At 40.5% G+C, this 18276-nt stretch overlaps 1 protein-coding gene across 1 annotated transcript in view; it reads right to left on the bottom strand.

Moving 5' to 3' along the window:
• Window positions 1-379: 379 nt before the first annotated feature.
• WHSC1L1 (Wolf-Hirschhorn syndrome candidate 1-like 1) overlaps window positions 380-18276 on the bottom strand; it is a 125391-nt gene continuing 107494 nt past the window's right edge. The window contains exons 20-25 of the mRNA XM_011993227.1: window positions 12176-12292; window positions 10246-10387; window positions 9024-9130; window positions 7010-7214; window positions 3825-6587; window positions 380-3792 (exon numbers count right to left, since the gene is read on the bottom strand). Coding sequence (XP_011848617.1) covers window positions 6346-6587; window positions 7010-7214; window positions 9024-9130; window positions 10246-10387; window positions 12176-12292 — 813 coding nt within the window. The 3' untranslated portion in view covers window positions 380-3792; window positions 3825-6345. The remainder of the gene's footprint in view (window positions 3793-3824; window positions 6588-7009; window positions 7215-9023; window positions 9131-10245; window positions 10388-12175; window positions 12293-18276) is intronic.

The raw sequence follows: 18276 nt of genomic DNA on the forward strand, positions 1-18276 counted from the left end.
GCTGCCCAGGAAGCCGGCCTGGCGGCTGTGCCGAGGGCAAAGGGGACGCAAAGTCAGCGGAGCTGCCCTCCGGTGCGTTCAGCAGGGAGCCAACGCTCCAGTTTCAGCCGAGTAGGTCGGCGTGCGGTCCATGAGCAGCTCCTCTCCACACCCCAATCACACAACCGCGGGGAGCAGCCTTCTCCCGGGACCTCGCCTCTAAACAGAAAACCAAACAGCTCGCTCTCAGATCCTGGTTCCCTAGCAACACAGCCGCATTCTGCAGGAAACTACACTGGCTGAGGTTGGCTAGATTGTGTCATTTAGTCCTCCCACCCAGGATGGCCTCCTGCCCAGAGTGTTGTAGCAAAAAATTACTGGCAAAGAACAAGCCCATATATTTAATTTGGAACATACAGGACAATTTATTGAAGTCAATCTCAAGCAAAATCTGAAATCAGTGGAATGTCATTAAAAACCTTTCCAAATTAATCCTCACGGAAGCAAAAAACACATTGGAATTCCAAAGTATTTGTAAAATAAAAAAGGCAACATCAGTAAATATAATGTACAAAAATTATATGTTCCTACCAGCACACACATCAGTAAAGAAGCTTAAATATTACAGGCAATCCTAAATACACTGTAACTAGTCAACAATAAGCTATCTATATACAGGTTAACCAAGCTTTACACATTTCACACTATGCAATAAAACATAGGCCAATCAACAAAATCCTCAAAATATTATATATCTTGAAGTCTATGTGGCAACATCAAGTCATTATACAGTAATGCCCTAGTGGAACACCCCCAGGGAAAATGAACACTAATCCCTTAGTGTCAAGAGCTTCTAGCCAAGTCACAGAAACTCAAAAGAGATTGACTTTAGTGAATATTGATGCTTTGTTATTAAAGACTCAAGTCTCAAGTGATTTAGGCAAAATAACAGTTCACAGGATCTACAAAGTTTATTACAGATAAAGTACAGAAATAACCAATCTACAAAGATCATCATAAAGAACACGAGAAAATGAAAACGGAGTCTGTAGGTATCTGTGTTTTGTTGTGCAATATCACTCAAATGGGTACAAATGAATTTCTTGTATCAATTCCAAATATACACATACCCTTGTATATAAAAAATGATATTAGCCAGTTGTAATACTCATTTAGCATCTTGGTTATTAGTGGCAATATGATTTTCTTAACATAGGGCATGTAACAGGACAAATGAGATAAAATGACAACAAAGTAAGTTTTATCCAGTCCATTTCTAAACTGACAAGAATACCTTATCAATACCTTCTATAGGTAATCTGACAGATACTTGAGGGCTGTTTGCACACATCAAGTGTGTTGGCAGGCAGGGAGGGGAGCAGTAAAAGCTTAGGGTGCTTTCTCACTAACTAGCAGATGCAGTAATGCCACATAAGAAAACTTAAAGACTGAATAAATGACTTTGGCATCTATTCTATTTTCCCTTTTTACTTACATGTAAATTACTTTTACAGCCTACTGAAGGACAGGCAATTCTCATCCCCCTCCCACTTCATACATACTTGCCACAAGCACCCAAACTTGCCACTTACGCAATGGACTGACCAAAACAAAACAAAAAACAGAAATGTTTTTTGAAAGACACAGATTACCCACATTTTGCGAGTGTAACGTAAGTGCAATTTTTTTGTTTTTTTCCCTACATAGACATAGTAAAAGGAAAGAAGATGTGCTTGGGGACAGGGTTGACAAAATGACAAAATAAAGAACGTACATAAGAAGTATTTGTAAAAATGCTGGTATCTCATGCAGGAGTCTCTTCCTCAAATGTGTTCAATCAATCCGAGCTATCTACTGTGAACACTCTCCCATTTGCAAAACTTCACCTTTAATCCACGCTAAAGAGGATAAGAGACTAGGCTACTTATTTTCAAAACGGTTTACAAAACAATGCTTTCTACTTCATAAATGTAAAAAGAAACTGTAAAATAAGGAGAATCTGAAGAGTTTCAAGTACTTAAAAAACCTGAATTCAATGAGGCAGAGGTCTCAATGTTAAAGTGACTACTTCGTACCTGTGGTAAACATTATCCCCCCCCCTTACCCTATTATAACCCCCTTTCTCCTGGTACCCCACCCCAGGTAAAAGTTGGTGAGATTTCAGTATATACACATTTCCAACTTTTCAGTATTTGTTAATTCATTGCAAAGCTGTCAAATTATAGTATTCCCTAGTCCATCTGAAAATGGAACCAAGTTCTACTTTTTGTTTTACAAATAACCAGAGACCAATTCTAGGTGGCCCTAGGCCAAAGGAAAGTGTTTCAGTTCATCAATTCATGTCTGCACCAACTTGGACAACTGGGGGTGGCTGGACGCATCAGCCTTGTGAAAAGTAACTTTAGTCTACGCTGCCCAGAAATAAAGCAACTTTCCAATGTCCTTTTTCTCATGTGGAAGTACATAGAATGTCAGCTTCCCAGCCGTGAGGGCTCCATAGCCACTGTTTTCTTATCTTCTAAGAGGACATGGCAGGTGGCAGCCAGCACCTTGACTTTAAGGTGAATGCTAAAGGAAGAGCTTTGTATTTAAAATGAAATGAAAGACAAGCAACAAGTCCTGGGCAGTCCAGAGATTATATTGTCTACAGATGGCCTGGTTGCAAACTGTAGGTCTGGGTTTGAACTATTGGAATACACCATGCAAGAAACTACTCAAAAAGGAAATTCCACTTCATGATCTAGGAAAGTTGTTCAACAGCCTGTCCCATCTGAGGGTCCTTTACATGATACTCAGTATCTCAGTTCTACAACATTATTTACAGACATGTTTTCAAATATTTTGTGTAAATGGCAGAAGGGAGCTGGGGGCAGCCCCCCTGCCTCCATTAAATGTTTTAGCTTTCAGGTATGTTCCTGACTTGTATAGAAAATTCCAAATTTTAAATGATTCTCAAACTCAGCCAGTTCTATAGATTAGGCCAGATCATTTTTGAGAATTAAGATACAGTGGGAACTTGTTAAAACAAAAATGAAAATAAAACTCACGTCACTCCTGTATCTCTCCCTGATTAGACATTAAAGAGATGAATCACTGCCTCTGGCTGCTTCAGCCTTCCAGGAATGAAGGGCCATCCACTCTGCCCTTCTCACCCAGCCAGGGGCTGCTCTTCCCATTCCTCCCTCACAGCAGTGGCGGTCCAGCCCCTCCCTCCCCTGCACAGTGCCTGGGAAGGTTTCCCAGGATTTCATCTTTAGCTCTTACTGATCCAATTTCTGAAGCTTTAGGCTGATTATCAAAAATCTTATGTTCACTTCTTCCTTCAACAAATTAACATGTGGTTAAAAAAAAATACCACCATTAGCCCATGCTGCTTTAAGTTATTTCATTGTTTGACAAGAATAAAAACCAACCACTTACACTGACCACATATAGATTTAAAAGTTAACAAATATCAACTTCAGACTATGAGTGAGCAATGTGTCTTTTGGAATATTTCATTGGTGTAGCACAGGCACAGTGCATGTATACTCATGCACACATAAAGGACAATTTTCTCTTTCTGTATCTATAATCTGCAACTTAAAAATATATAAAATAGGTCAACATTGACGCTATGGAGATGTGAGGAGAGCTCCTTGGCACCGGCATGACTAAAACCGCTTTTTAGACCATTAAAGAACACTCATGGCCAAAGACTTCAGAACTATGGTTAGCTTTTTTTTTTTTTTTTTTTTTTTTTTTTTGAGACCAGGAGTTTCGCTCTGTCGCGAAAGGCTGGAGTGCAGTGATATGATTTTGGCTCACTGCAACCTCCACCTCCTGGGTTCAAGTGATTCTTCTGCCTCAGCCTCCCGAGAAACTGGGACTACAGGCATGTGCCACCATGCCCAGCTACTTTTTGTATTTTTAGTAGAGACAGGGTTTCACCATGTTGGTCAGGCTAGTCTCAAACTCCTGACCTCGTGTTCTGCCCACCTCGGCCTCCCAGAGTGCTGGGATTACAGGTGTGAGCCACTGCACCCGGCAGCTATTTTGTTTTCTACTCTGATTTCTGAAATGGTGAAACAATCCTATTAATCATATATTTTTTAATTTCATCAGAGCTCTGTTACAGATATGACACAATGAAGAAGCTGCATAAAAGTACTGAAACCTAAGATATCTGTAGTATATAGGATGTACCCTGGCTTACCATATAAAAGTCATTAGATAGTAAATAGCACTAAGTCTAAAAGCAAGGAGATAAGATTTCATGTTGGATACTGTTTCAACAAGAACTGTATTTGGAATATTAAAGGAAATCCTTATGTTAGTAAGTTTAAAAAACCAAACATCATATACAAAATAAAATTTTAGTATGATAAAACCTAGGTTTTCTTATTTTTTAAAAGGACATCAAACTCTATAATTGCTCAAGAGCAAAGTTTAGTGTTTTGGTGAGCTGTATTTCATCTTACTTGTAGCAATTATATTTGGTGACATGGATTGCATTTTCCATTTTGCTCTTTTGGGACCATATCTAATCAACAGAAGTATTGGAAGCCCAATGAGTCACCGCAGAATTAATTGCTGGAGTCAGGCAAATGGCAGTTTAGGAGCTTCAGTAAAAGAATTGTAGTGTTGTTTTTTACAAGAGAAAATCCAGTATAATTGCACATTTACATACAAAAAAAAGAGGCACAAAACAGCTTTTCACCCTCTTTCCATAGAAGAGCTCTAAATTGATAAGCAAATGGAACACTCAGTACAGCTGAAGGAATGTGGTAGAGCATCTACCCTCCCTACCTTCATAAGGTTACTAGGTACTTGAGGGAAAATAAATGCTAACCAGGTACCAGCAATTGTAAGCAGTCAAAATTCACAGAGAAAGTTAACGTTCATTCAAGCTAACCCTAGACTTCTACTTAGTACAGTGTTACAACAATGTCTGACATTACTAATTATTTCATACAAGGAATACTGGAATATAGATATTCCTAAGCATTAAAAGCCAAGTGAGTTTGGTGAGCAGACATCTTGGTATACTCGCGTCTATAAGAGTCAAGCGTCACCGTCAACCATTTTTGCTAACACTGACTTTCTTGAGAGTTTTCTCCAAGTGCTTCCTAAGATGAAGTGTGCTTGTGTGGCTCTTATGTACCCTGTAAAAGTAGAAGTTCTTCCCCTTACTCAATGGGAGCAATCTTAAGTACTGGATAATAATAGAAATTCTTTACATGTAACCTGGGGATGCCCCTATAACTTTCGCCCCCTAAATTAGGAACTCAACCAAAAAGATCTATTCAAATACAATTCAAACTCACTTGTGTGGTTTTACCAGGAAACATGACTGAATGGTCAGGTGACAAAAGAAATGTTTGAGTAGGAGAGGAAAACAGAGACAAAAAATAAAATGCCTGTAATTCTTTCCAATTTAGACCAGGGTCTACAATAAAATTGGACAGGAAATGGTGCTTATATGATACAACTTTTGGTTTGTGCCTTCATCCCCCTTTAGCTGCCTTTATCAGTGTCAGGAAAATAGGCGTGACCATTCCAACTATGCTTCATATCCACAGAAACGCACTTCATCCAAAATCCAAACCATCCCTGTCAATGGAGAACGTTTCAAAAATCAGTGAGCACATCCATTCCTCTTTTCCCTTCCACCAAGGAAACACACCATATACCTTTCTAGGTAAAGTTACCATGGTACAAAGCCCACCTTGTTTAAGAACACAGAGGTAAAATCCACCGAGGCATTGTTTTTAAGAGGCCAGATTTAATACTTCCATAGAGCCCTTCTCTAAGTCTATGAAAAGCATTCTGAAGGGAAAGAGAAGTGAGCCTACCTACTGCTCAGTAAAGAGGTATATAAAGCTTATCACACCCTTTCCTAGAGGGCTTTCTCAGATTCCTACTTAAAACACACACACACTTGATTAGACTATTGAACTACACTTCTTGAAATTCCTAAAAATGAAAATAAATAAAGGAATGATGGCTACTTTTGCTTTATACAACCAAGGAACACATCTTAGACTTTAAATTTATCTCATTAACACAACTTTCTTTTCTCTTTGTTCTTATTTTAAAAGCAAAAACATTTCTTTTTCAAGCTGCAATGGCATTGAAGCACAATAAAAGGCAAGAAAAGACCAAGGGAATTTAACCCTCCACAAAAGAATCCCCAAACCAACCAAACAAAACAGAAAAACCAGACACCACCAACTGCTTCTGCCTGCATGAACTGGTTTCCCATTTTGGCTTTAATAAGGCAGTTCCGATGGCAAAGGCTGTATGCACTGTAGCAGTCTCTTCTTTTTAAATGCATGATCTATTTGCTTTTTTTCACGTAAATAGAAAGGAGGGGACACCACACATTTATTCTTTTACTTCTTCTCCATGATCCTGTGATTCCCATTTACATTTTATCTTGCTCCAGTATTCTGGTGACACAGGAGCCATGGGGTCATGTTCCGAGCAGCAGAGGCGGCCTTCCAGTGCGGAGGGAACCAGGGCCCCCTTTTCATGATCTTTACAAAATGAATGTGGACAGAACTCACAGAAGGAAACAGCTGCACTGCTGCACTCATCGCACTGATGCCACGGACACTCCCACTTTCCTAATTCGGGGAGAAGGGGAGGAAGAAGAAGTGCCCAAGTTAGTGCCTGTCTTGATTACCCATGAAAAACCCAGGTTCCTTTTTCTCTAATTGGAGATGGAATTCAATTGAATACAACTCCAAATTTCAACCAAACACAGATCTGGGTGTATTATTTAGGACGGATGTGAGCTACTGGCCAAAACCCAACGCCATAGGTACCAACTACCCACCTATGGGAACAGTATACAAGAAGAAACCAATCCTTGATGAACCACAGGGTATCCCAAATGTGTAAGGGGAAAGATTTTTTTGCCAGCATAATTTTTTGCTATTGTTTGCTCTATTCAACATTTCCTATCCCATGGCATGGAATATATTCTGAGTTACACATAGTTGGCAAAGACACAAGTTAGGGAAAGGGTCCTGAAGGTCCAGCTTACCATATGGTGGCTGAGTCAGGTTAAGGCATAGGAGGTGGTATGCTTTGGGACAGTCTTTTTTGTCACACATGACCAGCTCTCCACCATCTCCACATTGAAAACAGTAATCTTCATGCATCTGCTTTGGTTCTGTTTTGATCTTTCGTCTCTTCTGTTTTAACTTAGCATTTTTTGCCTTCTCTTCAGTTGTTGACGCACATGCCGACTGGCAGGAAAGAAAGGATCATCGTTTCAAACATCACAGACAGTGCATGAAGCTGGACACAGATAGGAAAACCCTACAACCTCACATTCATTTAAATTCATCTGTTGTACAATTACCTAAAAACATCAGAAGGCCTTATGCTGCAACAAATACTATAACAAAAATAAAGTTTTGTTTTCACTGACTTAAAAATTATTATTATTATTATTTTTTGAGATAGGGTTCTCGCTGTGTTGTCCAGGCCGGAGTGCAGTGGTGCAATCTTGGCTCACTGCAGCCTTGACCTCCTGGGCTCAAGCAATCCTCTTGTCTCAGCCTCCCAAGTAGCTGGGACTACATGTGCATGCCATCATGCCTGGCTAATTTTTGTAATTTTTTTTGTTGAGACAGGGTCTTGCTATACTGCCCAGGCTGGTCTCAAACTTCTGGGCTCAAGTGATCCTCCTGCCTCAGCCTTTCATTGACTTTTTTTGGAGACTGAGTCTCACTCTGTCACCAGGCTGGAGTGCAGTGGGGCGATCTCATCTCACTGCAACCTCTGCCTCCTGGGTTCAAGCAATTCTCCTGCCTCAGCCTCCTGAGTAGCTGGGACGACAGGCGCGTGCTGCCACACATGGCTGATTTTTTGTATTTTAGTAGAGATGGGGTTTCACTGTGTTGCCCAGGCTGGTCTTGAACTCCTGAGCTCAGGCAATCCGCCTGCCTCAGCCTCCCAAAGAGCTAGGATTACAGACATGAGCCATTGCGCCTGGCCTTTATTGACTTTTGAATAGGGTGCTTTTTATTATTTTTATTTAGTTTTTTGAGACGGAGTCTTACTCTGTCACCCATGCTGGAGTGCAATGGCATGATCTTGGCTCACTGCAACCTCTGCCTCCTGGTTTCAAGCGATTCTTCTGCCTTAGCCTCCTGAGTAGCTGAGATTAGGTGTGTGCTACCACACCTGGCTAATTTTTGTATTTTCAGTAGAGATGGGGTTTCACCATGTTGGTCAGGCTGGTCTCGAACTCCTGACCTTATGATCCACCAGCCTCGGCCTCCCAAAGTGCTGGGATTACAGGCGTGAGCCACCGCGCCCAGCCAGGTGCTTTTTATTTTTAATTGCAAGGGTAGTGGTAAATCCAAACTTTAGACAACCTGTTAATTTTTTTCATTGTGGTATAATTCACATACCACAGAATTCACCATTTTAAAGTGTATAATTCAATGGCCCTTAGTATTTTGTGGATTTTTTAAAAGTTTTAAATTAGCTTTTTGCTAATTTCATATTCAACCTGAAATAAAATACATTCTCAGAACCTAACAGACGTTACCAAAACAAGCTTCCTTGGAAAGTCACAGTCTAAATGTTTGATAAGCCCAGCTGATGACCCACAAACTAATCCAGGTGCCCAACTGCCAGCAGGTTCCTGAGATGGTCACAAACACACAAACAGACTTCTTTTTTTTTTTTTTTTTTTGAGACGGAGTCTCACTCTGTCACCCAGGCTGGAGTGCAGTGGCGCAATCTCAGCTCACTGCAAGCTCCGCCTTCCGGGTTCATGCCATTATCCTGCCTCAGCCTCCCAAGTAGCTGGGACTACAGGCGTCCACCACCATACCTAGCTAATTTTTTGTATTTTTAGTAGAGATGGGGTTTCACCGTGTTAGCCAGGATGGTCTTGATCTCCTGACCTCGTGATCCACCCACTTCGGCCTCCCAAAGTGCTGGGATTACAGGCGTGAGCCACCGCGCCCGGCCAGACAGACTCCTTAATAGCCCTACTCCTTATCTCCTGTTGGCTGGGGGCACTCCCCTGCAAGACTGACCTTTGGCCGCACTCCTAGAAAACCACTGCAGTTATCTGCCCCACAGTGGCACTCCGTTCTGCCGTTGCCCAGACAATCTAGGTTATAATTAAATGTTAACTCCATCCCTGAAACACAGGAGAAATAATTATTCAAACTCGAGTCATGGGGAAGAGAAATGCTCTCACAGGCACATTCCCCTGATGAAAAAAGAGACATCATTCTGGCATGAAGGCGTTTCCCTTGCCAGTGTTCTACCTCATTGATAACAGTGATGGTAAAAAAAGAAAAGGAGAAAAACATCCCCACCCATGAACAAGGACAGCAAAACTACACATCCTCAAAAGAAGTCATGTCCTTTTCAAAGCAGTGGTTGAAACCAATGTGACAGCATCTAAGAATCTGCAGGAGAATAGGTTCTAGTTCAGCCTTCTTTTCTATAGCTAAGTCACACTAGTTTCTAAATGAACAATATGACCATGGAATTGTGACAATACTATTTCCAGTAATTACTGCCTTATATTATGATCAAATAAAGATCCAAAATGAAGGTTCATTGCATACACCAAAGATCCAGGGACTCAAACTAGGGACTCCTAAGCTTTCTTCTAGCTGGGCTTAAACAATCCACAATGAGTTCTAGAAACACAGTTTAAATCTGTTTTAGCTACAGCATTTCTCTTCTCACCTATTTTTCTACAAACTAAACAAAGGAGAAACCAAGTTTTGTTCAGATGCTGGATGGGTAAGGAAAAATGAAAACAACAGCTCTGGCTTCAGAGGCTTTTATGTCTAATTTGAAACAGAATGATCTTTCAAAGTGAAAACAACAACAAAAAATACCAGCAACTAAGGAACCAGTTGCTGCTGACACAAGCTAATTACTGTTAATATGTTTTAAAAAGAAAACAACAGCTAAAACATCTGGTTACACTGTACGGACAGCAGCTTACTTGGAGAATTCATTCAGCAGGACTGTGGACACAGAATCCTATCATACCCACTCTTACATAAAAGTTCTCACTAAATTCCTTTCTGAGGTTATAGATTTTTGCCTCTCACTGGCAGCTAACACTCAACTCTAAATATAACCTGCCTTTTATTTGAATACGTTTTCTAAATATAACCTTCTTCTCATTTGAATAAGTTCTTAGGCATCAAGCCTTGAAGAATCATGTCCTGGCTCTATAGGATATTCTTTCTTCCTAGGGAGGAAAGCATGGGGAACGAGTCACTTTTTTACCTGCAGGAATATCACAGAGAGCAAACAGTCCCACTCGAACATCTCCATTCACTGTCCACTTTTGTGTTTCACAGTTGGGATTACAACTGTGGTTCATGAAGCGAGAATAATTTCCTTTGGGGCCGGCATCAATTATACGATCCTTCAGAAAGAAAAGAAAGGCACCTTTTTCATAAATCAAGTCTCTCCCAGAAACATCCAACTCAGTCAAGGATCACAGGCAGCAGCATTTTGCTACCAGCTGGTGTCTGACAACTGACAAATCAGGAAATGTGAGACTGCCTGGGCAATTTCCTAAGTTCTTTCCTTTATTTGATGACCTTCAAGTCAAAGTAAAGTAATTAGGATAAAGTGGGATTTAGCTGCTTTTTAAGTTTGCTTCTAGAAACAAACAGACCATGGAATAATGCTATTTAGAAGATTAGTGGGTCAGAGGTTTAGGAATGATATTTTCTGATTAGAGAGCTCAAAGTTCTGATAACTACTCTGGTGTTTTGCTGTCAGCCCCCCTTTTCTGCTCCAAGCAGGAAGCAAAACTGGTATAGGAGGGGATACATGAGAGCTTAGGCCAGAAAGAAGAAAGAAAAATGAGAAACAAAACTTGGAGATCTGTCTGATGGAAGGACTACTGTGTAGGATATATTCTCCAGTGCTTATCTATTTGCTCTGTTTTTAAAGTTCACAATACATTAAAAAGCTGAATATTCAGGTTTCCTGAATTTGAACTCTAATAATCTGGATAAGCTCCACAGAACTGAGCCTCTCAAGTGCTGTCACGATGGCTGGAGGGGCCACTGGCAGGGAGGATAGGGTTGAAGGAGCCAGATCCCAGCAATCATAAAGAATGGCATTTTAACTGATGTTTATGAAACATGTTTATGAAAGTTGTAAAACTTTCAAACAATGACATATCAGTTAAAATACTTTTAAGCTCCATTTCTTACTTTAATGACACTCTGAATCTCAGTTTTAGAGATATGATAGCCTAGAACACAGGAAACATGGGTACTAGTCTTCGTTCTTAAAACTGTAACAAAATAGTCAACAAATCACTTATCATGGCTGGACATCAGCTTCTTGTCCTCTGTAAATGAGAGAACTGACAAAAAAGTTAACTGAGATAATGGATGTAATGTGTATCAAATAGGTCTTACAACTGCAGGGATTAAACTAGCAGTTTTACTGTCATTTTTCTTATGACAGAACTCATTATTTTCCTCTTTTTTTTTTTTGAGACAGGGTCTTGCTCTGTTGCCCAAGCAGGAATGCAGTGGTGTGATCACAGTTCACTAAAGCCTTGACCTCCTGGGCTCAAGTAATCCTCCCGCCTCAGCCTCCTGAGGAGCTAGGACCACAGGCACGTGCCACCACACCTGGGTAACTTTATTTTTATTTTTTGTAGAGACAGAGTCTTCCTGTGTCGCACAGGCCAGTCTCAAACTCCTGAGCTCTTGTGATCTGCCCTCCTCAGCCCCCCAAAGTATTGGGATTACAGGCGTGAGCCACTGTGCCCTGCCAAAAAGTTTTAATATACAAAACAATTTGGAGTTTTGGCTACAGTAGAACTTTAATAACGGTGGCTTATAACTTAGAATCACAGAGTTGATTCTCTCCTTCAGTAATAAAGAAACTGAGGCCCAGGACTTTTTTGACAAAGAACTCAGACTAAAATCCAGATATGCTAACCCTGCTCTTGGTTTTATTTTCACTCACAGTGCTGTCTCACATGACATGTGCAAAGCTTCAGTATCATTCATTTTTGTACTCTGGTATAACTGGCACATTATAGTAGGCAGCACACTAGCTACTGCAAATCATTATGCTCTGCCTGAAGAAAAATCAAATTAAAAGAAACTGAGTTCAAATTAAGACTATGAAACAAAAACAAAAACAAATCCCTTTTTCTTACAAAAAAAAAAAGCAATTTTACCTTGGTAACAGTTAACATATAAAAATTAGTTACACTGTTCTCGTGGGCTCGCTTGATTCGCAATCTGCATTCTTCTTCATCAATTAATTCACCGACGTATTCATTTACAAATTCACCCTGGAGATAAATGTGCAATACGTAACTTAAAATCAGTGTATTATATAAAGCATTGCTTAATGACGCATGTATAACCCAAAATAATTAAAGAGAACCCTGAAAATATAACTTCAACCCTAGAAAGAAATGGTTATTTATTCATAGGCATACAGGTGGCATTATTTTTCTGGTATAAGTGCCTCAGAAGGTGACAATCTGCTTGCCTTTTCTTGCTGACAATACTATTTTTATAGTCCAACTGACAACATGTGGTACATCGCTGGGATCTGGGGATAAAGCTAACTTTAGCCTTTGAAGCTATATTATAACAGACTTTTACTAGTCTGTGGCTATGCAGGTTTCGGGGTAAGACCTGGAAGAGATCTGAATCTGAAACAAGTGAGCTCTGTTTTTGTTTTTAAGTTTCTTTTGAAGTAATTACTGACACTCAGAGGAAGTGGCAAAAATAGTACATGGGAAATCTTGAGAACATTCACTCAGTTTCCCCCAATGGTAACAACTGACATAACTACACTATAATATCAAAACCAGAAAACTGACATTGGTATAATCCAGACTTTATTCAGATTTTACCACTTTTACATGCATGCATTTGTGTTTATATATATTTCTATGCAGTTTTAGCAGGCATAGGATCACGTAGTCACCATTGCAATCAAGATACAGAGCTGGTGCCTCACCACAGAGATTCCTTGTGATACTCCTTTATAATCACACCCTTCCTCCATCCTTCCTCCACTCATCCCATCCTAACCCCTGGCAATCACTCATCTGTTCTCTATCTCTAGAATTTTGTCATTTCAAGAATGTTTTGACTGGGCGCCGTGGTTCATGCCTGTAATCCCAGCACTTTGGGAGGCTGAGGCCGGCGGATCACCTGAGGTCAAGGAGTTCGAGACCAGCCTGGCCAACATGGTGAAAACCCCACCTCTACTAAGAACACAAAAATTGGCCAGGCGTGGTGGCACATGCCTGTAATCCCAGCTACCCAGGAAGCTGAGGCTGGAGAATTGCTGAAACCCAGGAGACAGAGGCTGCAGTGAGCCGAGATCGTGCCACTGTACTCCAGCCTGGGTGACAGAGTAAGACTCTGTCTCAAAAAAAACAAAAACAAAAAAAACAAAAAAAAGGAATGTTTTATAATTGAATGATACAGTACAGAACCTTTTGAGGTTGGCTTTAAAGAAAAAAACTCAGGCAGATTCCCCTGAGATCTACCCAAGGTGCTGAGTATATCAACAGGTTGTTCTTTTTAAATCTCTGAGTAGTGTTTCTGCCATTTGTTTAGCCATTCACCCATAGAGGAACATCTGAATTGTTTCCAGATACTGGCTTTACAAGTAAAGCTGCTATGAACATTCTGGTGAAAGTTTTTGTGTGGACATAGATTTTCATCTTCCTGGATAAATGGCCAGGAGTGCGTCTGCTGCACCATATGGTGAGTGTATGTTTCCTTATTAAGGAAACTGCCAAACTACTGTCCAGAGTTGTCTACCGTCATATGCTCCCACCAGCAGTTCATGAGATCCACCTTCTCCATGTCCTGCCTGCATCTGGTATTGCCACTATTTATCATTTTAGCTGTTCTAACAGGCATACAGTGATAAGCTCCTTTTAAAATAAGAGCAAATATTATACATTCAACATTTTGTGTTTATAATTACATAATCATTAACCTTTTCACCTCAAAAGCATTGCTGATTCAGTCTAGGTCAACATTCTCTATAAGGACTTACCAGTCTTGCAAATATATTTTAGAGGAAAATAAATATCTTGAAAAACAAAAATGTATTGGCTTATTTTATCAGATTTCTGTCCTATTCTCCCTCCCTCTCTCCACCCCACAAATTTCCACTAGCCCTTCTTATAGCTCTTGGTGTCACAGAACTGTTGGTAGTCACTATCTGAAGAGAAGTACTGCATCACGTTTTCTGATTGTGGAAAATCATTAAGAACATAAGCCAATGGTCTTTAAAATATTTAATCTTTGTCTATTGATAAAAATAGATTATAGTAAGAGAAAAGAAATGAATGGTTAAACTAGAAGGGCCCTAACCTCCCTGACTCTTCCTTTGGTGGCATGTGGTGAGTGAGCTTAGTGAGAAGCGCCGCTCTGCTTCACGGAGCTGCATGTTTCAGCTGCAGAGCAGTCACTACCAAAGGTGACCGCTGGCTTTTTCCCTCTCCTGTTTTTATCTACTGTATAAGCTATGACACGGAATTCAGTTAGAAAAAGAAAAACAAGCGAGGTGTGGTGGCTCCTGCCTGTAATCCTAGCACTTTGGGAGGCTGAGGCAGGAGGACTGCTTGAGCCAGGAGTTTGAGATCAGCCTGGGCAATACAGTGAGACCCCATTTCTACAAAAAATAAAAAATATCAGCGAGGTGTGGTGGTGCATGGCTGTGGTCCCAACTACTTGGGAGGCTGAGGCAGGAGGATCACTTGAGCCCGAGAGTTCAAGGCTGCAGCGAGATGTGACTGCACCACTGCACTCCAGCCTGGGTGACAGGGCAAGACTCCGTTTCAAGGAAATAAAAACAAAATTGATCTGTAAATGCAGCACTATAAACAGTTAATTTCCTTCACTTTTTCCTTCCAGTCCTTTCTCACAAAGGACATGGGACTGTTCTGCACATTCATCTATTACATACACTGTCAGCCTCAAATGGCTTTTCCTGTATCCAGTTTGGACTTTGTTATCAGCCGATGAACAACATTTTGCACTATGATATGGTATCAAAGGGTAGCAGAAGATTGTACTGCCATCTTGGCTGCATTGCAACCTACTGTTACTATACCTAATGATGTTAGGGCAAATTTTCTTTTTGGAGATGGGGTTTCATTCTTGTTGCCCAGGCTGGAGTGCAATGGTGTGATCTCAGGTCACTGCAACCTCCACCTTCTGGGTTCAAGCGATTCTCCTGCCTCAGCCTCCCAAGTAGCTGGGATTACAGGCGTGCATCACCATGCCCAGCGAATTTTATATTTTTAGTAGAGATGGGGTTTCCCAGCGAATTTTATATTTTTAGTAGAGATGGGGTTTCACTATGTTGGTCAGACTGGTCTCGAACTCCTAACCTCAAATGATCCACCTGCCTCGACCTCCCAAAGTGTTGGGATTACAGGTGTGAGGCACTCTGCCCGGCCTACGGCAAATTTTCTTTAGTGGAAACCTATAGAGGAGAATTTCAACCAAATCAGCTCTACTACTTCTTTTTTCACACATTGGGATTCAAGGTAAGATTTCATTTGAAGAAATAGTTTTGTGAATTTAAAAGCTTGATCATGATTTATTATGGTTTACACTTTAATCAGTCTATGAAAATGAGTAAACATAGAAAAATTAAGTGCTGATATCAAATATGACAGCAAGTCTCATAAACTTGATACCACTGTAAAGATGGAAATATTTCAGATGTTCTAAGAGACAGATCTTTAGCCTCAAAGAGTTGCTTACTAGACTTAAAAACCATTAACTGTGAATTCAATTGTGAACAAAAATTGTTAACAAATTCATTAACTTAAAAAATGCTACAGATCTGTCCTTAAAGACTGCAGCAAAAAGGCTGTAATTCAATATTTAATACCTTAACATTTTTTCTGAGAAAGAAACTACTTCATAACAAGAAGTCCCTAGTTTGGCACACATTTTCAGGAATCTGTTCTGTGGAGAAAGAAGGGGACCTGACTGTGTACATTCCATTTCATATTGGACTTCTTTCCTGTAAATACACCGACTATCTTATTCATGTTGCTATAATGTCTTTCTGATTACACTTTTCAATGATTGTATATTTCTAGCTATTTTGTAAAAGACCAATTGTCTTACATCAGCAAACCCTCAAGTGCTAAAGAGCAGGAAAATCAAGATTGTTTAATAAGTTATCTTACAACACATTTCAGAATAAGTGCAACTACTATTAAAAGGTGTTAACACAATATTAAAGTGGATGGATTTCAGGATGGCCCCATAAACTCCCATGAAATCATAGGCAAAAATATGTATATATGATATACATGGCACTAAAGTAATATAAAACATTTTGCATTATATGATGACATTTTAGATGTGGTTGGCCTTGAACCAAGCAGCCCAGTCCACATATCCAATACATCAGCAAATCCTGTTGGCTCTACCTTTAAAATGTCAGAAATCCAACCACTTCTCTCCTGGCTCAACTACAACCCCAGTGGTTCCACATCACCATGGTCTTTCTCCTGGACGACTCTAATGGTCTCCCTTGATGGCTCTTTCCTTCTTGTCATATGTTCTCCATATCACAGCCACAATTATCCTTTCGAAACCCAAGTGTGGCAGACAGACTCTCAAGGTGGCCCCTGTGATGCCTGCCTGCTGGTGTTCATGCCATTGTGTCGCCTCCTCCCCTTGTTGCGTGTGAGCAGGACCTGTGATTAGCTTCTAACCAACAGAATATGGATGGCATGGGCGACAGGTGATTCTGTGAGTTTATGACATAAGACTTTAGTGTCCATCTTCGTGTAGTGTCTCTCACCCCCGCTGGCTGTAAGGAAGCAAGTGGCCATGCTGGGAATCCCATGTGGCAAGGAACTGTGGGCAGCCTCTAGAAGCTGAAAGCAGCTCCTGGCCAATGGCAAAACAAACAAACAAACACACACACCCCCCACAAAAACAAAAACAACCGGAGTCTCTCACCCCTACAGCTAGAGAACGGAGTTCTGCCAAACGGAGTTCTGCCAACAACCATGCAAACAGGGAAGCAGATCCTTCCCTAGTCAAGCCACAGAGGAGAACCCAGCCCCAGTTGGCACCTTGACTGCTGCCTGGTGAGGCCCTCAGTAGAGGACCCAGCTAAGGATTGCCTGGACTTCTGACCCATATTAACTGTGAGATAATAAAATGCGTGTTATGTCTTCATTTGCTAACTTTGTGGTAACATTTGTATGTGGCAATAGAAAACTAATACATCAAATCAGATCAAGTCACTCCCTAGTAAAATCCTCCAGATGTTCCCCATCCCATGGCCAATATGGCCAGTAAGGCCCCATCCTATCTAGCTGGTGGCGGCCCTTCTCACTGCAGCTCCTCTCCCTCCTCTCCTGTGGCTCCTCCCCAGGCCCAGAACTTCCTTGCTGTTCCTGGAGCACACTGCAGCCTTTACAGCTGCCTGCCTCCAGTCTGATGTGCTCTTCTCCTGCACACACCTGCATGGCTTTCTACTACACACAGGGCAAACGGCGCCTCCTCAGGCCTTCCTGAGCCAGTCAATTGAAAAGGGCAATCCCTGTCACCAGCTAGCCCCTTTTCCAGCTTTATTTTTATTCACAGCAGTTAGTGGCACTCGACATGTTTATTATCTGTCTCCTCAAGCAGATCCACTAAGGTAAGGGTTTCATGTGTCTTGTTCACTATTGTTTTCCAAGTGCCGAGAATAGTACCTACCACATAGGAAGCAGCTTAATACACTTGTCCCGAATAACTGAATTTCACTTCAAGCAATCTGACCTACAGAAATAGGTGCAGAAAGGTGGATGACCAAGAACATTCATTATGGAATTTAAAAATATTTATCTATTTATTTATTGGGAATAGGTTAAATTAATTATTTACTTACTGGGAAATAGGTTAAATAAATATGGTACATTTTACTATGACTAAAAGGAGACTGTTAAAAAGAATGAAGTAAAATCTATATGTACTGCCACAAATGTATTTAGAATATAGTGTGTGAATGGGAAGAAAATGTCAGATATTTATGTTTAGAAAATCCTAAAAAAACCCATATCTTTTTATGTATGTTTATAACTATATAGAAAAAGTTATAAAAGGCTACCTATCAAACTATTAACAACAGTTATCTCTGATGAGATGAAGAATTGAAGGGATGAAGGAAGAATTTCACTCTGCTATCTTTTTTGTATTGTATTGATCGTATTGTATGACTTTTCTTTACTATATTAGATGGTATTTTTAAATTACAAACCTGATTTTTTTTTTTTTTTTT

The sequence above is a fragment of the Mandrillus leucophaeus genome, unplaced genomic scaffold, assembly GCF_000951045.1.
Source record: "Mandrillus leucophaeus isolate KB7577 unplaced genomic scaffold, Mleu.le_1.0 Scaffold111, whole genome shotgun sequence".
NCBI lineage: Eukaryota > Metazoa > Chordata > Mammalia > Primates > Cercopithecidae > Mandrillus > Mandrillus leucophaeus.